The sequence below is a fragment of the Mauremys mutica genome, chromosome 1 (assembly GCF_020497125.1).
Source record: "Mauremys mutica isolate MM-2020 ecotype Southern chromosome 1, ASM2049712v1, whole genome shotgun sequence".
NCBI lineage: Eukaryota > Metazoa > Chordata > Testudines > Geoemydidae > Mauremys > Mauremys mutica.
The window spans coordinates 100,213,600-100,237,045 of record NC_059072.1 but is presented as its reverse complement, the minus strand read 5'-3'; the positions used below and the strand labels follow the sequence as shown (position 1 = coordinate 100,237,045).

General features: G+C 42.4%; 1 protein-coding gene across 4 annotated transcripts in view; it reads right to left on the bottom strand.

Annotated features, from left to right (window-relative positions):
* ALDH1L2 (aldehyde dehydrogenase 1 family member L2) overlaps window positions 1-22,248 on the bottom strand; it is a 51,374-nt gene extending 29,126 nt beyond the window's left edge. The window contains exons 1-5 of one of the 4 annotated variants that reach the window (XM_044987494.1): window positions 21,879-22,248; window positions 14,717-14,858; window positions 8,077-8,311; window positions 6,236-6,401; window positions 3,463-3,564 (exon numbers count right to left, since the gene is read on the bottom strand). In XM_044987494.1, coding sequence (XP_044843429.1) covers window positions 3,463-3,564; window positions 6,236-6,401; window positions 8,077-8,311; window positions 14,717-14,858; window positions 21,879-21,929 — 696 coding nt within the window. In that variant the 5' untranslated portion in view covers window positions 21,930-22,248. The remainder of the gene's footprint in view (window positions 1-3,462; window positions 3,565-6,235; window positions 6,402-8,076; window positions 8,312-14,716; window positions 14,859-21,878) is intronic. The other 3 variants (XM_044987480.1, XM_044987473.1, XM_044987486.1) reach the window with 3 other exon arrangements.
* Window positions 22,249-23,446: the final 1,198 nt, after the last annotated feature.

Below are 23,446 nucleotides of genomic sequence, written 5' to 3'. Positions count from 1 at the left end.
AGTAAAAAGAGTTACTTATAGTTATAAGCACCCTGGGGGACTCTATAACAATTGATTAATCATTTATTAAAACCCTAATCATGTATTAACCCTTTATCAACTCTTTATTAAGTGAAACATTAATACAGCCTGGGATTCACACAAGGTATTCAAAGAATGAGTCAGTTTAATGCAGGGAACATGCATGGATCAGGCTGTGTTAAGGATCCTTTTGCATAACCCATCTATGACCCTTGTAATCCTATGCAATGCATGCATTATGTTAGCACTTCTGCTGCTATGGGATATGATATGGACTTTAAAAAATATTTATTACAGAACCAAGCCCATGATATTCAGTGGTCTCTCTAGTTTAAGCTCAGAGAACATTTTATAGCTATGATATAAGCTGATGACAACAGGGTTTTACAACAGAGAAAAGAAGACGTCGTCTCATCAAGCTCTCCTTACTCAGGCAGAATTCCCAATGAACTGAGTCTGAGTGAGGAGAACAAGGTTGGGACCACAGTCACAAATTTAACAAGTGTGATAACTCTACAATAATAGATAAATAAAACTAAAAGGCTCTAAGTTTTTCTTAATAACTCATTTTAATTTTACATGCATCATTTAAGTTAAACAACAGCGCTCGTTTTAACTTGAGGCATCCTCAGCAGCAACCCTCCAGTGCACCTGTTGCAAAGGTCTAATATGCCTCTTCCCCAGGGGATTATCAGAACAGCTAGGACTCAGCCATTCTTCCTTAATCTGTTTTGCTGGTATACCCAGGATGTCCAGCAGTGTATGGGGACAACCAGAATGTGATCCAAGCCATTTCTCTTTCTAGATCTGCGATCATTTTGGGAAAACCATCTGTAGATCTATTTGTCTCTTCAAAAATGTCAGTCAATAACTCTTGAGGCAGAAAAAGGCAGTAGGCAGCATTTTATATAGATTTAATAGATTCATAGATTCTAGGACTGGAAGGGACCTTGAGAGGTCATCGAGACCAGTCCCCTGCCCTCATGGCAGGACCAAATACTGTCTAGACCATCCCAGATAGACATTTATCTAACCTGCTCTTAAATATCTCCAGAGATGGAGATTCCACAATCTCCCTATGAAGACTTTCTATTGAGGCTACAGATTGAAAGCTTTGCTATGCTGTTTTTTTTACCCCTTCTGTTATCAATAGTTTGCACTGTTGTAGTAAAAGTAATGGAGGAGTCACAGATAGCACGCTATATAATTTATGGTGGCTTTTCCCAGTCTTGGGTAAGGTCCCTGCTTAAATAGGTAGAAAAAGCAAGGAAGCTTATTATACAACTGGTCGAGCATGAACAAACCATATAAAATATGTTCCCGTTATAGTCTTTATCTAGATAATTTTTTTTTAAAAATACTCATTGAAAACTCCATCTATTTGGCTGAGAATTAAATTTTCCCAGCATGAAATCTGTTTCTGGCAGAGAGTCCAGAGCAATTTGTTGGCAAAAAAAGAAAGGTCTAATCCAAATGCATTTTTACAGGCAGTCTGATATATTAAGAATTCTAAGAAACAGCAGCTGTTCTACACACATTGATGCCTTGTAGATTATCCTTGATAGGACATTATGTTGCTAAATATAAAAGGCTGAATTCAGGGCATATGAGCTTTGCCTAGGGCTCTATTACATATCCGTGGAATTCGTCCAAAAATCTGGGAGCAAAGGGATTAAATGTCTTAAGATATTAATAACTTAAATATATCAAAAAGTATCATTCTACCCCATGAATACAGAGGAGGAATCATGGAATAAGCCTCTCCCATTTTATTAGTGAAAAGAATAGAGGGTGGGAGATTCAGATGCATCTAAGTGACTTAGGAACACAAGTCTCATTTACTTTCAATAAGACTTGTGCTCTTAAGCCCCTTAGGTGCTTTCAAATTCATAGAAGCCAGATCCAAAGCTCCATGAAGTCAATGGGATCCTTTCCAGCAGCCTTGGGAGGCCACGGATTAGGTCCTTGAGGAATAACACCACATTTTAAAATACCAGCTGAACACTAGTCATTAGAAGTGATTGTAATACTTATTTATAAAATACAAGATCCATTGTAAATTATGTAATTTGTGTCTGAACTTTCTCCCTCTGAAGTCAGTGGCAAACTCGAAATGACTTAAATGGGAGTAGGAGCAGGTCCTTACTGTGTAGAGTACTCTATCAAAGACTCAACAGAAGATTAAGTTTCATGAGTGATGGCCATGAGGGACCATATGGTCTCTTGGCACTTGCAGAACCAAATCCTGAGATAGGAAAGAATATAAACCAACCAAGCAGCTCTTGGGTTTGTGCTGTTTTCAGAAAAGGGAATCACAGTATACTATTGCTTTTTATTTAATCTTCTCCTCCCATCAGTTCTGTTCTCTCTCCCCCTATTCCTCTGCAAATGCTTCTCTGCCAACAGGTCCCATTTTCCTTCACCCATGCTGCTCAACGGCCTCCTCCCACTCTCTTCTGGGAATTCCTTTCCCATTGGCATATCTTGCCTCTTCTCTGGCTGCAGCTACTGCTGATGGCACCTGTCCTTAAGGCCTGCTCCTGTTACCTCTTGTAATCCTTCTCCTATGCAGCCCCTAGAAGAGGAAGCTAATCTTTCTCCTTCTTGTTTTCAGCTGCTTTTAAGGAACAGCATTTTTTTTTATTTGCAAAGAAGAGGCTAAACATCTGTAAAAACAGCTGGAAGCAAAGAGAAGAAGTCAATACTATGTGATCTAGCTCTCTCTGGAGCACCAGTAAGTATTCTGAAGACTATGAAAGGTTCATGGACCAGAGTTTGAGACGCCTTGATCCGGGTACTTTGTTAAAATGTGATCACAAGTGAACATGGAGTTACAGATCATATTTGTTTGTGAGTAATAATAATAAAAACAGAGACAGAGAGGTTCCGTAACTCGCTCAAGGCCTGAGCTGAAGTCAGAGCTGGGATTAGAATGCAGACAACCCTCGCTCCTGCTCGGATACACACCCTATTAGATCTCATCTCTCTCTCAGGCAGGATGGGCATTTTACTACGTGCATATCTCCTACGCACTGCTCCTGAGTTGTATGCTCCAGACTTCACATCCGTACTGTTAACAGAATTCGTCCAGAGAGAGTATTTGGTACCACAATACACTGTCTAAACTGTCTTTAAAGACAGTGTGTGTGGCACGAACTATACTCAGATGAGTTTGTGTGATTAGCCCATTAATTTATTTTTAGACCAATAATTTCTACAACTAGAGCTTGTAGAAAACAAGTCAAAATGATAAAATATTTCTGCACTTTCTACCGGTGCCAGATTTGTTCTTGCTAGGTCCTGCACACGCTGAAGTCAAAGGGACAATTCTCATTGACTTCCACTGGAGTAGTACCAATACACCAGAGATCTTTTGGCACATTGAACATAAAGTGTAACTACATTGTGATTAGCAACACAGTGTTGTTAACACTACAGTACCTCTGCATTTTCTTTCTTCTGGATCCCTTCATATGTTGCCCCTTCTTCAGGTTGAGGTATCCGAGGAGCTTTACCATCAGCAATTAGCTGGACAGCTTCTACCTAAACAGGAAAAAAGCAGTTTTAATTGCTCCAATAGGCCAAATTTTCTCTTTGTTTAAACATACTCTCCCGTCAGTTATACTTATTAGAGTCAGTAGAAGTTTTTCCTATGTAGGCTGGAGGACTTGGCTTTTTATTTTTTTTTTAATCCAGGGTTGATGAAGTGTAAGGGACTGATTGTGCAAAGACTTATGCATTTGCTAACTTTATCCACCACAGGCCCATTCACATCAAGAGTATTACTCACTCACAGTGAATAAAGCTAAGCACTTGCATAATCCTTGCAGGTCTGAGGCCTAGCTGAAAATTGCAAAAACAGCAATTACTTGGCAGATTCCCGTGTAAATCCCTGCCAATATTCAACAAGAAAGGGGAAGCGGATTTTTCTACTGTTCCATGCACATAGCATTTTTTAAAAACAAACTATGTTTTCTGTTATGGGTGTGTGTGTGTGTGTGATATGCACCAACACACACACCAAAGTCCACACTTTTAGGTTTAAATTTGACTTCCTGATCCACAAGTAAGTAAAACAAGGTTCTGGCAATTTTACTAAATAACAGAGCCCAAACCTGCAAGTCCTTAGTCCCCTGCATCATCTCATTGATTTCAATGGGATTACTCCTGTGAGTAAAGATTTACAGGCTGTGGTGCTCAGATAGTAGCAAGGAGCAGAAGAGTTAATTTGCTCTGGGGACACTGTCAAACTGCAACTGTCTTCGTGCCTTCTGTGACACATGGAAACAGTCACCTTTTTTAAAATAACAAAACAAAAGAAGCTCTAACACAGGGGTCTCAAACATGCGGCCCGTGGGCCGCATGCGGCCCGCGGAGCTCTTCCCTGCGGCCCGCGGAGCTCCCCAGGGGAGCTCCGCAGGGGCCCCCAAGAGAAAAGCGGAGGCTCCCGCCTCCGCCCCTCTCCTGGAGCCTCGGCGCATAGAGCGCCGAGTCTCCGTCCGAGCGCCTGAGCCCCGCCCCGATCCGAGCCGCGTGGGGAGGGGGCGGGGCTGGGAGCTCTGGGCTGAGCGCTGCGCTCGGCGTGGAGCTCACAGCCCCGCCCCCTCACCACGCGGCTCTGAGCGGGACCGCCGGAGACGTGCTCGGGTAAGGGGGGGGGAAAGCGGGACCCGCCGGGGCCGGGGCCGGGCCCGGGCCGGGGGGTGGGGGAGGGAAGCGGGACCCGCCGGGGCCGGGCCGGGGGAAGGGAAGCGGGACCTGCCGGGGCCGGGCTGGGGGGGGGGGGGAAGGGAAGCGCTCAGGGCTGGGGCAGAGGATTAGGGTGCGGGGGGATGAGGGCTCTGGCTGGGGCTGAGGATTAGGGTGCAGGGTCCTAGTGCCTGCCCTCCGCCTGTACTGGCAAGGCAGGCTTCCCTTACCCTGAGCCTCTCCAACCCCAAACCCTCAGCCCCAGCCAGAGCCCTCATTCCCCCCGCACCCTAATCCTCAGACCCAGCCCTGAGCACCCCCACATCATGAACCCCTCATCCCCCTGCACCCTAATCCTCAGCCCCAGCCAGAGCCCTCATCCCCCCACACCCTAATCCTCTGCCCCAGCCCTGAGCGCCCCCACATCATGAACCCCTCATCCCCCCGCACCCTAATCCTCTGCCCCAGCCCTGAGCGCCCCCACATCATGAACCCCTCATCCACAGCCCTCACCCCACACTCCAAACCTCTTCCCTAGCCCTGAGCCCCCTCGCATCATGAACCCCTCATCCACAGCCCTCACCCCACAGCCCAACCCTCTTCCCTAGCCCTGAGCCCCCTCGCATCATGAACCCCTCATCCACAGCCCTCACCCCACAGCCCAACCCTCTTCCCTAGCCCTGAACCCCCTCCTGCATCATGTACCCCTCGCCCTCAGCCCCACAGCCCTCACCCCTGCACTCCCTCCTATCCCCAAACTCCGTCCCAAAGCCTGCACCCCCACCCCCTGCCGCAGCCTGGAGCCTGCATCGAGCACAGAGCCTGCATCCAGACCCCCTCCCCCACCCAAACTCCCTCCCAGAGCCTTAGGCAGTAAATCTAAGTGCGTGTTTTGTCCTTTGAGTGAGGTGCATTACTGAGTGTATATATTTATTAAAACTGCGCGCGCTTAGGGGAGGAGGTGGAGAAGAGACAGGGCAGGGGCGGGGCCTCATGGAAGGGGTGGATTGGGGGTGGGGCCAGGGGCAGCAAGGGGGCGTGTCAGTGATGCGGCCCTCGGGCCAATGCACTAGTCCTCATGCGGCCCTCGGGGTCATTTGAGTTTGAGACCCCTGCTCTAACAGAAATGTTGTCTCCAATTTTCATTTTTTTAATTTGAAAGCTCCAAGTTCCTGTTTTCTATGATGCTATAAACTATTTGCTGCTGATCAGTCCAATTTAAAACAACAGGGGAAATTCAATGCAGGTGTAACTCCATTGAAGTCAAAGGAGTTACATCAGAGATGAATTTGGCTCATTGACTTAGGAGGGAGCAGGATTTATCCTCTACTCAAAATATTGTGGGCCTCCAGTGGTGTGAATAGCTCCACTGAAGTCAATGGAACACTTCAGCTGAAGATCTGGTCCAGTATATTCCAATTTCTTTAGTATCTAATTATATTTCATTTCTGTTCAAATTCCAAGAGGATTAGACGTGCCATATTTTTCCTTTTAAAATGTCTGTATTCAGCACAGGCAGACTTACCATAGCTTTTATGCCTTCTGGGAAAAGAAAATGATTATATAAGTCATCCACGGTATTGTTCCGTCCTACATCACATTCCCGCTGCAGAAGAATTGGTCCAGTGTCCAGACCATCATCAGCCCAGAAAATAGTAAACCCTGCTTTTTTATCTCCTTGAATTAAAGTCCTGCCAATAGAATATTTTAGAGTAAATATAGAGGGAATGACCTTAGTCACAAATATCAACCCATTTGATAGTTCATATGCCTGATGCAGGCACAATATGAAGATCTGTGTGGAGTCTAATCAGCTTTCTTAGTACAGTGACTTCATTGCTATTATTCAAGGAGCTACAGACTTGACACTGCTGATGTGTATACACAATGACATAAACAAGACTGTGGCCAATGTCTTATGTGTTGTGCTTTGCAATCCAGACATTTTTGTTTCATAGTTTATTGTGCTAAATTATTTTAAATTCATTATGAATGGTACAACAAATGGCACAGAAGTTCTCAAGTGGGCTGTAATACCATTTGGAAGTTGGAACCATCAGTACTAACAAAACAAAATAGTACCAATGTCTGTGCGTCTACACAGTCTTTTTCATGAACATCTCCAAGTCAGTTACTAAAACTAACTAAATAAGCTTCACAATATATCTGAGCAGTAGGTAAGAGAAACAGAGGTGGATCACTACTAAAATGTATTTCCAGGGCAGAACACGACAACTGTTTAACAATGCACAGCAAAACTACACAACAGTTTAAGACAAGTGAATAGGAACATCATATCCAGTTATTGCCTTCAATGGAACTATGGTAATTTACATCATCTCAAAATCTGGTCCTGAAATTTGGGAAGATTTTAGCCACACAGGTCCCAATTCCCCTTTGGAGCTGCAGGCCCTCCACACTGCTGGAAATTAGGCACAATTGTCTCTAGTTGTGTAGCTCAAAACTGACACAAAATTAGTGAACACTTAAAATTTGGCTGTATATAAATCACCAACATCATTTCCTGCATGTTCTAAATGTTCCTTGGCAGCCTCCCCCATTAGTTTTTGAGGTCCCACAAAACAACAGCAAAAGCTGTAATGCTTGCAAGTTGGTGGAATTAGAAAATTGTACTGTTGGCAAAGGAGGTGATTGCATTGCAGAAGTGAGATTCTCAGTCTCTGGAAATACTAGCAAAAATACCTAAGTTTGTCATATTACTGGCTCCTGCAACCTGAAACAGAATGTCCAACAGAAGAGAAGAGCTGCCTAGCAGATATGGTAGCAACACTGATGTGCTATAATAGAGGGTATAAGTCTTCAGTAAATTCTAATTAACTACATAACTACTGTTAGCAGTGGCAGATATATTATTAAGCCTCCTCATACAGCAGTAAAAGTTTACCCCATGTGTTTGAACTGAAAGAAGGCTTGACATAAGGAAGGACAAGCAGGGCTTGTTTATAGATATAATAAAAGTTTACAGATATGTAAAACCTTACACAGATATGTAAGGCACAGATCTAAACCCGTTTAAATTTCCTTCATTAAGTGTGCACCTCTTTCTTTTTATATACTGAATCAAGTTATGTGAGTAAAAACATACTAGAAACATGATTCATAGCAGCAATCTCAGTAGAATATTGAGTAATAAAACTGGTAAAAAAAATCAATCAACAAAAACTACACTGGAACCTAGGAGTGATGGAGAGACCATGGGCCAAACCTTCAGCAAGGTAGCTCAATTAAAGTCAATAGAATGATGCCAGTTTAAACCAGTTGAGGATCTGGCCTGTGTATCTTTCAGAGATATGGGAAATCTAAACAGCTTTGGGGTTTTTTGGTAAAAAAAATAAATAATCTCACCAATTGATAGCTGAAGCTCCTCTGTGGCGGGGAAGGATGGATGGATGGTAGATAATTGATCCATGCTTAGGACTGTCAATAACATCCATGGGGATGAACTGCGTACAGAATGGAAGTACATTTAGATCTGCTCCAACTGATTTGTAGGCTTCAACTACTTCCTGGATAGGCTTGCCCTTAACTCTCCATCTGGGGAACTTAAAAACAGGGGTGCCATCTTTCTCTGCTGCCAGTGCTAAGAAACAAGAAAAATACATTTTTTTTACAAAGTATGTTACATTAAAAATTAAAATGTAACAAATAAGGATGACATTGTATGTCAAGTAAATCAGATAGTTAAATAAAAATGGCTGCTTTATATTGATGCTAAAATGCCGTTGTACTCTATTGCCCTGTATATACTAACCTGTGCACACAAAATTCAGGTACCTTTGGTGTGGGGAGCATGTTACTCTTATTATATAACACCATAAACAACTACTGTATGGTACTTGTCACAGGGTGGCTGGTCCCAGTGTTGGTGTCACTAGGCATAAATCTAGGTAACTCGGGAGGATGGCTTTGGGCCTATGTGACCCAAAGTACCTTTATGTAAAGTGCTTTTGTTAGCCTTACTAAACTTTTGTAACCTCTTGTGTTATGTGCTGATTACTGGCAGCTGCAAGGCTGCTTGACACTAGATGTAGCCAATACTAAATAAGATAGGCGGAAAGCAGATGCTGTAATTAAAGTTATATGCATGAGAACGTAGCCCCCACAGTGGGAAAGTACAGATAACTGTTCACAGAAGAGGTACTAACGAGCTAAAGTGGTTTTTGCCAAGTATGACTTAACTGCTTAATGTAATTGCTATTGCAAAGTGTATTTGCTGCATGGGAATGAAAGGTGGGGGGAGAGGAGGAGTGTGGGGGTGATGGGAATGCTTAGCTGAAATCATGTATAAAGAGAGAGAGCTGTTTGTATCGGTGTGCAGGATTTGAGATTGCTATGTCTCCCTTGCACCTTATTTGGGCTCAAATAAACCTGGTTTGTTTCTCCACCCTGGTGTGTTAATTTGTGCGGCACACACCGGGCAACGAACCCCCACTGTTGCTGTCCTCGGGCCTCTGTGCCGGCAACACCAGTGATTAAAGTAGTCCAGCATCTCTGTGCCAGAACAGGTGCCCTCAGTCAGGCCAATTAAGGGGGTGCAGCTGAACCTGGGTGAAGAGGGAGTTTCAGTAGGTACGTCTATATTGAAATGTAAACTCAGGGTTTGAACTTAAGCTCAAGCCTAACACCCCTTCTTTCTACACAACAATGGCAACTTAACATACAGAAAGAAAGATGAGCTATGAGACCTTGGCTGTGATAAACTAAACAGTCTCCAGTGTGCCAAGTTCCTTTTAGTATTACATAGTCTATCTCATACTCCAGTACGAGAAATATCATGTGGAAAGGCTAACATTTCTGGGAGAAAGAGCACAGTAAGAGGGACAACTGTTTCACAAACAAAGGAGCAAGTATCATCACGTAGGAGGCCATCAAGGGCGAAGGTTGGCATAATAGTTAATCTGGGGTTAAACAATTATTTTTTGTCACGGTCCAAATTTCTTGGTCAAAGTATAGTCAAGGTCCAGACTCCAGAGAAAATAATACAAAAACAACAACAATGGTAATAATAAGTAAATAAAAAGATTTCACAGTCTGAGATACAGAAGTCCAAGCACTCACAGCTGTAACGATAGTTAGTGGTGTCACAGTTCCCAAGGTAATAGCACCCCTGAGCCCTTCATGGGCTCCTTGAGGGCACCCCACTTAGATCTCAAGCCTCTAAGCATCACCTCTCCTAGGGCAGAGACCCACAACTCTCTCCCTCTAGACCAAGGATTTAGGCTGCGATTCCTCCTGCAATTCCCTGTGAATATCTGATCAGGTGTGACTTTAGTCCAGCACCTTCAGTCCTGATCTCTCAGGAGCAAGGACCAGCCAGCCTTCATAAAAGAAAGTATTTATTCAGAACAAAAGCATTGCAGAGAAAACATACCTTAAAAACAATAAACAGCTTGCGTGAATGTCAAGCTTACTAGGTGTTACCCTTCTTCCACATGGAGACCTGGCATGTTTTAAAAGCTTCAGGTCCACTTGCAGGACCTGGTTCCACTGGTCATAGTCTCATGCCAGTTCTTGGATTGGATGAGAGAGGCCCCTTCCTATGTCAAGTTCATCATTTTATATCATTTTCAGTTCTTTGTCAGGCAGTCTCTGGAACCAGGACAAACTAGAATATGCAATTTTCTCCAGGAATGAGACTTCTTCAGACTTGTTACCTACCCCCTTGCCCTGGTGATTTTAGTTCCTGCAAGACCTTGTAACTCCCTAATTGGGCTAGAACAGTTTCACTAGCCCATAAAGATACATATGACACTTATAAAGCTGATAAAGTCATCTTTGAATATTCCATGCTTCTACAATTCATTTCACAGGTTGACAGTTCCTGATAGTTCATTCATGCTTATGTGACTTCTGTTACTGCATTGCTGTCCCAATTTTAAGAAAGAAATTAAACCCTTCACACCAGCAAGTAACAATACAAGGTGAGAAGGGAAATCAAGTCACATTTTTTCAATAAAAATAAATCAGCAGTTTCCCAAATGGGAGCTGTGTTTTGAACATATTAAGGAGTATATAATGCTAAGTACTATGAAAAATCAGGTCCTATATGTGTCAGATTGGATACCCAAAATTAGTGGATACTTTTGACTTTACTGTCTCTGTCTTAGTTCCCTATCTACAAAATGGGGATAATGATGCTCCCTCATCTCACAGGCGTGTTATGAAAAAGACAGTACTCTTTGTGAAGCACTCAGATACTATAGTGATGTGTGCCATAGAAGAACCCACAAGGAAATTAATAATTCTGTCTTCAAAACAGAGTTTGAATAATATCTGGTAAATAAGGCCTGGGCCACACACTGAACAACAAGGAGAAAATAAAATATTGAATAACTGTTCAATAAATGAGCACTGTCCAGTCTGTGCACTGAATGAGCAGGAAAAAATAATATGGCATCATGTAATTAAAGACTGTACCATAATGCATACGCACAATGGGGCCAAATTAAGATTGCACAGGACATTTCCTAACTTCTGCATTTCCTAACTTCTGAGTAAATGACTGTGCAAGCGAAAAATATCACTATGGCCTATGACTAATGAGATTATGACAGTCCTAAAGACACAGAGAAGGGAAAAGGAAATCCTTTACATAGGCAGCAGAATGGTATTCACCACCCCTCCCCCAATTTTTAGTCCTGCCTCATAGACCTGGGGAAAAAAACCAATCCTTTTGGTGTTACAATGTGCTCCATTTCTCTAGTGTGTGCACATGCATGCTTGTGCTTGCACACTGCTGTCCTGCATTGTACAGAATTAGATCTACTCACCTGTTCATTGATTCATCATTGTTTTGCCCACTAATGGCTGGCCTGGAAAAAGGCTATATGCACTACAGCTACAACAGCAAACAACTAACAGAGTTTCCTCTTTGACTCAAGTGGTAGCAAGTCTTTCTGGAAATAAGGGTGAGAGTTTTTCTGAAGATAAGTGCATGCAGTTAACTGAGGACAGTACCATATCTGTGTGTATATACAGTCAAGAACAGAAATGTTCGAAGGACAAAGAACAAACAAGAAGCTATGTTCTAATCTCTCAGCAATGCAGCTCATGCTGCATCCATCATTAAATTCATTTTCAGGGTCTATGTATTAAGCATCTATACAAACAGAATGGAATGATGAATGTTATTAACTGTCTAACCGTGACATTTCATATCTTGTCAAATGATCATATCTATCTGGAATAAGTTTGGTTTCACAGAACTTAATTTTCCACTTCAGCAGTTCTGTACGTGACTTTCAATACAACTACCTAAGATTCATTGCAGTCAGTGGTATCTTGCTATCTGGTTCAAATGATCACAGACAACTCCCCTAAAATATATTTTCTGAGGCCCACTGTGTAGTCTTCCATCTCTATAGTTACAAATGAAGAAGAACGAGGAGTACTTGTGGCACCTTAGAGACTAACAAATTTCCTAATCACATCAGCCACACTATCAGAGGCTCGTTCACCTGCACATCTACCAATGTAATATATGCCATCATGTGCCAGCAATGCCCCTCTGCCATGTACACTGGCCAAACCAGACAGTCTCTACGCAAAGTAATGAATGGACACAAATCAGACATCAAGAATTATAAGATTCAAAAACCAGTCGGAGAACACTTCAACCTCCCTGGTCACTCACTTACAGACTTCAAAATCGCAATACTCCAACAAAAAAACTTCAGACTCCAACGAGAAACTGCAGAATTTGAATTAATTTGCAAACTGGACACCATTAAATTAGGCTTGAATAAAGACTGAGAGTGAATGGGTCATTACACAAAGTAAAAACTATTTCCTCTGCTAATTTTCCCCCTACTGTTACTCACACCTTCTTGTCAACTGTTGGAAATGGGCCATCCTGATTATCACTACAAATGTCTTTCTTCTCCTGCTGATAATAGCCCACCTTAATTGATTACTCTAGTTATAGTTGGTATGGCAACACCCATTTTTTCATGTTCTCTGTGTATGTATATCTTTCTACTGTATTTTCCACCACATGCATCCGATGAAGTGGGTTTTAGCCCATGAAAGCTTATGCTCAAATAAATTTGTTAGTCTCTAAGGTGCCACAAGGACTCCTCGTTCTTTTTGCTGATACAGACTAACACATCTACCACTCTGAAATGAAGAAGAAAACCACATTCATGAATAATTGCAAATATAGAAAAGAATAGAGAAGAAATAAGTACATTAAATGTGGGAAACAGAATTTATTATACAGTAAATAAATCCAATTGCACAACTGACCCAATACCCCACCAATTAGGGTAGGACACATGGTCTATTATGTGTCTATTATGTTGTAGACTCTATTGTAATACAGTGTACAGGCCCATTAAGGCTTGCAAGAGGAACTCTTCCAAGCCCGCACTACACCTTGACACATTTGCATCTAAAAATACCTGTGGGACAGGAGATGAGGCACAATGTGGCCTTAGTGGACCCAAGAATCCATCTAATTTAATTTAGGTAATAACTATCTTCATTTTATAAATAAAAAGTGGAGTTTTACCAAATAAATCTTGATGGTATTAAAGTAGCCTTCAGAAGAAATTTATTTAGGCATTTCACACTGTATATCGGGAGTATGCATGTGTGAGATAAACCCTTACAAAATTCTTTGAACTATAGTCCTTGCACATGTACTGCCTCTGCTTTTAGAAATAAAATCTCAGCTGACTGACCATACACTATCATCATCAAATTCCACCTTAAATTGAAACTATTTTTGAATCATCTGAGTGTAAAATGCAGCAGCTATCAGCCCAAACCAATTTTTTGTCACCTAGTTTGCAATAAACTAATTTTATGGCCATGCTAAAATAAATAATTGATTGAAATCAGTTAAAGTTTTGCCCAAGTGAGTACTGCTTTGGTTGCTTAGTATTGGAACATTTCTCTATAGTACCTTCCCATAGCTAGCTAATTATCTGTTATTAAGCTAGTAGAGCTCACCTAATTCTTCCTAACTGTGAAAAGCTTTGTAATTTTATTTTAAATGAGACAGACTATAGAATTTAATAAACTTTAAAGCAATACACAAGTTTGGGAATGGTTACTGCCTGAATAAGCAAAATTTATGGTTGACTTTTCCTTAATAAAAGTCCTGTAACAACATGTCAGGGAATACTGAGTGACTGGAAACAGTTTATTAAATGTAATTTAAAATTCTGATTAGCCACCAAGGTTAATTGTGTTTTGGTGGTTGTAGTTGTTAATCTTATTAACTAACTGTTGTGGCACCATGGAGAAAAATAAAGTTATAATTAAGACAGCCATTTCAAAGCAACTCCTTTGTTACTCCAGACTCAGTGCTAGAATTATACTGCACAAGTACACTACTAGATATGATCAGTCAGCAACTATTACGTCTAAAGGGCTAGAACATACCTATATGCCTATGCAATGGAGTAAGGGGGGATAAGTTGTCCCTTTACTCTCTTGAATGGTCTGCTTGTACCATAAGCTGCAGTGCGCAATGGGAAGCAGGATTTGAAGAGCTGCTATTTCATCTCCAGACCATACTGGTAGTCAGGAGAGACCGGGGCCGAGGACAGGCAGATCTTGGCTGCATGCCCTCTCAACGTGCCAGACAGCACAGCTATGCCAGCAAACCAGATGGCATACTGGGCTGAATATAGGCCTGGCACCCTAGCAATTTACTTCTGCCCCAGAGCAGGATGCTCTGAATGACACTCTGCTTCTCAAGCTGTTCCCAGAGCAAAGCAACTATGAGATGCTCTTTAAATGGGGCAGATTGTAAGGTGCTGGTACAGCCCATGACAATTAACTCTAGATAGAATTTAACTTAACACTGAAATAAGCATAACAGGTTAATTATTTTATTATGCCAAAAACATGGCACAGATGTATATATCTGGCTATACGTACAAATGACTACCATAAGGACAATGCCCTCTCATGGAGAAGCAAGTTAACTGTGCTTACGCACAATGATGATACTTACATTGTGATTGATTATACTTACCCAAAGGGTCAGCTTTCCCATTCACATCTGGAATGGTGAACACTCCCACGACTCTATGTCCCTCTTTCTGCAGGTGTCTATAGACTTCTTGACCAAAAATACTCTGACCTATCAGAGCTAGCTTTAGCTTATGTTGATAAGCCTGTCAACAAGAGTTAAAGCAAACTACATTTTAGGATGCAGAAGAGATATGTTGCTACATGTAATTCTGTCTTACTCTTTCTTAACCAATGTTAGTTTTGATTTGTAAGGCAATGGTGTCTTTCTGTCCCAACAATATAATGGAATAAAATAAATTGCCCATTTTTCCACCTTGTTCTTAAGAAGTACATATAATCTACAATTTAGCGAGACCATACTTCTTTGCATACAAATGTCACTTGGTATTGTTACTGCCTCCTTTATTATTTCATCAGCAGAAGTCTCTCCAGGTACATGCACTGCTTGTTACAAAAAGGCATAACAAAATCCCACCTACAATCGACAAACCATGAAATCTTATATTTGAAACAGATTCTTAGCAAAATCTAACCATTCTTGCCAGAAATTTCTGGAATATGCCCTCTAACTTCTAATTTCATCTATTATTCTTGCAGGAAAATTGAAATATTTTCTAAGAATGACAAATGTCAATAGACTTGACACTATGTTCGTTACATTAGTTCAAGCCACTCAAGGCATCTGTGGCTGAGCCCAGTTCCAAAGTCCTTCCCTCACATAACAGATCTTTGTAGTACTGTGCACTCAATTCCTACTTCTTGTTCAGCCAATCGATAAGACAAACAAGTTTGTTTACATTTATGGGAGATAATGCTGCCCGCTTCTTATTTACAATGTGATCTGAAAGTGAGAACAGGCTTTCTCATGGCACTGTTGTAGCCAGTGCTGCAAGGTATTTACATGCCAGATATGCTAAACATTTGAATGCCCCTTCATGCTTTGACTTGTAGGCTCTAAAGTTTTACATTGATTTGTTTTTGAGTACAGTAAGAATATATAAAAAATAATAATTCTACATTTGTAAGTTGCACTTTCAGGATAAAGAGATTGCACTACTGTACTTGTATGAGGTGAATTGAAAAACACTATTTCTTTTTTACAGTGCAAATGTTTGTAATCAAAAATAATAATATGAAGTGAGCACTGTACACTTTGTATTCTGTGTTATAATTGAAATTAATATTTGAAAATGTAGAAAAATATTCAAAATATTTATAATACATTTAAATTGGCATTATTTTAACAGTGCGACTAATCACAACTATTTTTTTAAAATCTTAACAGCCCTAAAAACAAGCAAACAAAAGAACATATGTTTGTAGCAATCCTTCAGAGAGCAGGACACAGTTTTGTCCTAGCAGCTGCAGCAGGAGCCTTCTTAGGACTCTGCTCTCTTTATATGTGCCATTTGAAAGTCAGGTGCAACTCCTGCTTCTTTCCCTGAGGGAACATCTCTAGGTTTTAGCTTCTCTCCTACCAGGGGATGCTGCCTCTTCATTAGAGAAGTGGAGACGCACAGGTACCACAACCAGTAGGGCCACCATTTGGGTCCCAGAGGATTTGAACTGCCCATATGAGTGTCTTACAAATCCTGTATAGATTAGCAAACATTCAGGTACTGAAAGATATAATACAATACTTTGAAATAAACAACAAACCATTTCATGATGAAGAGTCAGTTGCAGTACTTTTTGCAAATGAAATGAAATGATCCATTTTAAGTTGTATTTCAGCTACACAGTTAGCCCCAGAAAGAGGTCTTATAAATTGGTAGGATGTTCATGAATACAAGAAATGTTCATGAATTAGGAAAATTCCTGTAGGGGTATTTTGAGTCATAATGTTCTCTTGGATGTGTGCATGCAACTTGCAGTGAAGACATCAGAAATGAATTTGGCCAAGGGTAAAATTTGTCCCGTAGGTTGCAACAGTAAAGAAAAAGTCCTCCTGTATTATAGAATCAGACAGCACTGGTGCAGGTGCAGCAGTGCTAAGTTGCCAGTGTGGATGGGAGTAGTAAAAATGCCGGAGCCTTGTCTACATTGGTGTGTACACCGTTGCTACCTCCAGTACAGTTGTACTATTGGTGCTAACAGCTATTATATGGCAACATATTTTCCTAGTGTAGACGAGACTTTCTTGTTTTAAATTACAACATGCACATTATCCCTTGAAATTTTTATATCCTGGCAATAAAACATGGCCACAGATAAGTCTTCATCACCTCAGCTTCCGCTTTTCAGAAACATAGACCCAGTTATAAAAATCTGAGATTGGGTTTTTCTAACCATTTAACTGTTTATGAACACTCCAGGCAAGTTCAAGAAGTGTTCACCTGCTGTGCTACTGAATGTATCTGGTACAGTATGAACAGGGGCGGCTCTAGGTATTTTGCCGCCCCAAGCACGGCAGGCAGGCTGCCTTCAGCGGCTTGCCTGAGGGAGGTCCCCAGTCCTGCAGATTCGGCAGCACGCCTGCAGGAGGTCTGCCGAAGCTGCGGGACCAGCAGACCCTCCTCAGGCATGCTGCCGAAAGCAACCTGCCTGCCGTCCTCGCGGCAACCGGCAGAGCACCTCCCATGGCTTGCCGCCCCAGGCACACGCTTGGCGTGCTGGTGCCTGGAGCCACCCCTGAGTATGAAATCCACTGATTTCTATGGAATGTTAATTGACAATGGCAGCACCATAGATGTGATGGAAGAAACATTAGAGAAAGTCCTCCTGATGCAAGTTACTTGTTCTACATTTGTTCTCTTGTTAACTGTCACTCAATAGCACCTCAAGTACACAGAAGTGGTGGTCTTTTAGACTTGTATTTTAATTTTTCAGTGTATTCCCCACTAAATAAAGACTACCAGCAAATGAAAGTAACAAAAAGTCCACATAGATCATTTATCATCCACAAATCATGACCAATTAAGTACCATCAGAAGAGTTAAACTCTTCCTTTCTTGAAAACAAAAAGTAAGTGTGAGAGGCATACCTGAATAGCCAAATTTCTGAAGGGACCTTAACAGAAGCTAAAACTGCGCATGTATTTTTATGTGTCTGAGTTTTTAGGTTCGCCAGCTTCTGCATTTAGGAGTCTGAGACTACAAAAACTCTGGATTCAGAGAGCAAACTGCAGCTGGGCAGGCAAGTCTGGAAGTTAGCCAATTTGCCAGTACAACTGCCATTTATGCTTGGAAATTCACATTGTTTTGCATTCTTGAAAACTCAGTCAAGAAAAACTGCACCAGCAATTTTAAGTCAATAGGTATGATCAATGTCTAAGTAAATGGGGCTTGAAAAATATTTTAGAAATAGCACACCTATCTCAAAATATTAATTCAGAAGAGCAGTTTTGTTTCCACAGGTCAAGTTTTTAATAACATATATTCTATCATCATAAACATGTATCTCTATTCACTAATAATTTATACGTACATAAATCTGATTCTTATGTTACATGGAGCTGCAAACAAATTACAATTCCAGATCATGAGCTGCTGTAAATCAGTGTGTAGCTCCACTGGAGTCAATGGAGCCGCATTACGTCAGTTCATGCTAGCTGAGGATCTGGCCCAAAATTGTTACTGAGCACAGATTTCTCTCTGATAGCAGAGTTCTGAGCCAGGAAGTGGTTAGGAATAAAGAGAGGATGCAATCTTTAAAGCAGCAGAGAATAAGTATAAAGTGGTAGAACTAGTAAAATAAGAGCACAGAATGCTCACACACGCATGCATGCGTGCACACAGACACAATTACATTTCTGCATTCTGTTGAACAAGAAGATTAACCTGACAACAAGCCAACTACATCATATCGCATACGTAATAAGTTGATCGACTGAAAATGATTTTCCCAGCATGAAAGATATATAACTTCTCTATGACCAACTATTCTTGAATAATTTCTCACTTGAATTGACACAAACATAGTTTCCATTAACATTCAGTACAGATAATGCAATCCTGTATTGTATGGTCACATATATTTGTACCTAGTAGAAAGTAAGAGCCAAATCACAAGACCTCCAGGCATAGAACTCCTATTGGGTTCAACAGAGTCCCATACAAGACGGAGATTGCAGGATCAGGCCACAAATCTATTTCTTTACTTCTGGTTGCTTCCTTTTGTCCTATTTAAAAGTACCAATTGAGTGGCACAGCTGAGGATCTTACTGCAAACCTGTGTCTTGTTCTGGAAGTGGAAGATCTTCCTCTAAAACTGTTTACACGACTTGCTAGTCTTTTGAGAGTGGAAATTCCTTGCAACAAAATGATATGGAGACATGGTAGAACTGCATAAAAGTGCAAATTCTGTAAAATTTTGGGGGAATGTAGGACGGCCTGGTAGTTACTTCTTCATTGAAATGCCACCTCTGGGATGGACCATTACAAAGATAGGTCCCATAGTCTAGCTCCTAAACAGGAGCTCACTAAATGCCATCAAATCATGCATATGTGGCATATGGTGATATATTAATAAGAGCAATCCTCATATACATTACTGATAATGGACTTGTCATTGCTTTGGACATATGTATTGGTATTATGGAGGCAATGTTGAGCTTCCCTTGTAACCACCTTGCTGACAATGAGCACACAAAGTTATCAGATGCACTGCTTCTCATGGGAAGGTTCTTGATTATTCATTATTGGTGGAGACTTCTTCCCTTCTTCTTTTTTGGAGTTATCCCAACAGGCCTGGAAAATAGTGGAGCTCAGACTGATGACAGAGAGATGGCTCAATTTTACAAGGTATAGAGGCCCTTTTATTTTTACTGCAAGGGAACTTCTAGAGGAATTTTGTTAACATGGAGAATATCCATGGTCTTACAAAGCTGTGTGAGCAGAGGATCAGGGATTTGGAAAGTGTCTGAACATTCTTATTTAATTTTCATTTGTTGAATTTGATTTTGCTTTCTTTTTTCTTCCTTATGGTATTACTTAGCTCGTATTATAACGGGGATAAAAATACTCATGGGAAGATCTCAAAATTCATTCTCATTTTACTTTGATATGATTCTCCGTAGCCAGATGCAGAGAACAAGATCGGTGCAGAAGAGCACACAACCTGAAAACTAGTTTGTACAGGTGATGTAAAAAGACAGGCACCCAAATCCACACTTGGGCATCTAAATAAAAGTGGCCTCCTTTTAAGGGATGTTGAGCATCCACAGATTCCATTGACTTCAGAGGAAGTTGTGGATGTTTAACATTTCAGAAAATCAGTCTTCTTTTATGTAGATGCCGAAACATAGATATAGCTGTTTAATTTTTTAGGCACATACTTTGAAAATATTGACTACAATATCCATTGATTTTATGGTATTAATTTACCTTATATAAAATAAAATTACTAGAGTTTATTTTAATGGCTGTTTATATGACACACACAACATTTCAACATTTACTCCATTCTGATTCTTATTCTTCTCCCATGCACCTCCTGCAACATAGAATAAGACTACAGAAGCACTGCATACATTAATAGTCTTACAAGTCTCAGATCAAAAGCAAATCACTAAAAAGTAAAAATGTGTTCATGCTACATACCGTTTCTCCTTGTGAAGAGAAAAGTTAACATTGCAAAGGGTATTCATTTCACTGTTATAAATAACAAATATTTCTGGAATTGCCTATGGTGTGTGCATCTCTAACATGTTTCACTGGTAATGCTTTCAGTTCAATTTCCCCACAGATTAATTTTCAATAGCTCCCATTCTGGTTACAATATTATATTTATTCTCTTCAAGAATTTAGACACTGTTAGTGATGACAAGGGAAATATTTTTAATGCTACATCTCTTTTAAAAGGATGTAAAATGCTTCTCAAAGGATACATTAACATGATAACTTTAATTCTACATAGCGTCAGGACTCACGCCTTGCTCCTCAGAATGAAAACCAATAGCACTGCCTCTCCCCATCCATATCTCTGCATGCAATGTGTCAGTCATCCATTCACATTGCTGATGCAATTCCAAAGAGCTTAGCTAAAGTCTCACTGTAAAAACCCTTCAAAGCAGATTCCCCAGGCAAACAGCTGTCCTCACCCTTGGTCATGCTGTCAAATATGAAACACAGAGTGGGCTTCGGGGGGAGAAAAAACACCCCCAAACTGCATTCAGCTGCATCCCTGAATCTTAACCAGAGTACCGGAAGCATCTTGTCTACTTCTTTACATCAAATTTTAAGGGACACATTTAACAGGCCATAAAGAACAGTGTGGATCATTATCACAGTCTCCCAGCAGAGCTATGAAGTTTAATCTAACACCAGACAGACAAATGTCCGCCTTGCATTAATTCTCTACAGCCAAAGTGTAAGAACTGATGTTCACAGACTGACATGCCTCCAAGGCCAGCATTTGGAGCAGGGGCTGAAGTAGGGTGACCAGACAGTAAGTGTGAAAAATCGGGCCAGGGGTGGAGGGTAATAGGAGCCTGTATAAGAAAAAGACCCCAAAATCGGGGCTGTCCCTATAAAATCGGGACATCTGGTCACCCTAGGCTGAAGGTTTACTTCTCCATAAGAAATAGCCATGCCTGTTCCCAGTTTGACTACAGTAGTGGGAACAAGGCTGGCTATTTCCGTTTGAGAAGCTGATCTTTAGCCCTCTTTCGCAGCAGTTACAGCCTGGGAGCACCGCTGAGCTCCCCTCCGTGAGAACATGATTGCCAGTTCAGATGTTACAAAAGCATCATCGATTTTCTTCGTTGCAGCTCCCAGACGCCTGCGATACCGAGCACGGTATCAGAGGCTATACCGAGATCCGCGCCATATACCGAGCTCCACCAGAGTCTGGCAAAGCAAGATGCTCCTATTTTGGTAAACATGCCACATATCCCCTGACGGGACCAGGCTCTGACCGTCCAGTGCCAAAATTCGTGGGATAAAATCTCGGCCTATTTTTATCCTTTCCTCGCAGAGATATTACCCAAGCACCGCTGACTTGTTCTCCCCTCCCTCCCCCCATCCCTGGGCTATTGCAGCGTCTCATCCAAATACGGAAAACAAAGATACGCTCACAGCCTTGCAAGCAAAAGCGATATATTTGCCAAGTCCCACTGAGCCTGCCCTGACCCACCCCCACCCCGGACAACCCTTTTGCTCATTCCCGAGCTAGGGCGTCCTGGAAAGCTCTCTCCTGAGGGGAGCCCGTCCTCACACACTCACTGTGGCCGTGGTGGAGAATTTCCTCAGCAGCTGATGCGCTTTCCACAGCATTTTTGCAGGGCCTTGGGTGCCGGCGGCTCGCAGGTCCGAGGCTTTGCCGGGAGCAGCTGCAGCAGCGCGCTGGCGAAGTGAACACCTGTGCCCCGCTCCCGGGGACAAGCAGAGGCAGAGGGGGAGGCGGCCCAAGCTGGGAGGTTTGTCTGATGCAAGCCGAGCTGGACAGGCGCGCACACGGGCCAGCAGCAGCAGCAGCAGCTTCGCCAGCGCCCGCCTGCGCGCGCGCGCTGCTCCACTCCGCCCGCCCGGGCTCTGAGGCTCCCGCCTGGCTCGCTGCCAGCTGCCTGGGAGCGGGACGCCTCGTCTCCTGCTGCACCTGCCCCTCCGTGCGCGGGAGAGCGGGTTGTTTCCTCCTGGGCACCGGGAATACAAAGCCGCCCGGGGTGGTGGGAAGGGCCGAACTGAGCGGGGAGTTCAAGCAAGAGCAAAGTCCCAAGTTGTCCCCTGGGGAGATCAGGCCAGGAGGCGGGAGCTATTTCCCTCGTGGGGGGGGGGGGGCGTGTCACTTCTCCCTAGCTGGTGCCAGTGCGCAGACAGAAGGCAGGAGCGGCTTAGGCAGTGCAGCGCTTGCAGGGGATGGGGATGGGGAGCGGGGGGAACAGGCGCTCGGTTACTTTGCTTGCACAAAAGGAGGCTAACCCCGGGGGAACCTGCTGCTTCTCCGCAGACCAGGTACTGCGGGTCTGCTCCAGCAGCGCGCCTGCTCCCGGCCCTGCAGGGTGCGTCTGATAGCTGAGAGGGTAGTGCTAGTCAAGGTCCTACGCCGTGCCCAGCACCGGGGTAGACCGATCCTGGAGCATGAAATGAGCTTTTTAAGTTTCCCTGGTTCGGATCACTAAGAATCCTGAAGATGGGGGCCCGGAGGAGTGAATTTGATGGGATGTTGTTTGAGGAGCCAAAGGCTTGAGTGAGGGACACAGGTTTTATGCACTGCTACATTCGATACCAGCTGTAGTTCCCATTATTCCCATGCTTCAATCCCCAGCCTGGAGGGTCCACACACAGTCCTCCTCTTTTCTGCCGAGCCAGTAAGGTTACCGGTGGCATTTGTTTTAAATCTTGTCGGAAGGATGGATGCTGGTGTCAGTGGTGCAGCTAGCAGTAGCTTCCTGAAAATCCACGTTGCCCACTGCCTGTGATTTTACTGGGAGTCTGGTTATATGTGTTGTTCTTTGTTTTGTTGGGATTGTTTTTTCTTTTAAAGCCCCAGCAGTCTTCTGATTACATGAACATTTCAGCTTTTAGTTTTAACAGATAAGTTTATAGTCCTCAGGGCTGTGGAGAAGAGCTTGAAAATACAAATCTTCCAGGCTCAAAAAAACAGCAAACAAAAATACCCCCACATTAGTTATTTTTAAACACCAGTCTCATGCTTTCAGGGCCTGACCCCTGATTTATGAATGCTTTGGGGTTGGTAGTACTGTTAGCAGGAGTTTTATTCCTGACCACCGTGTAGAGCAAGAATGGAAAAATGTTAATAACCATCTGTAGTTGGAAACTTTTGTCAAAAA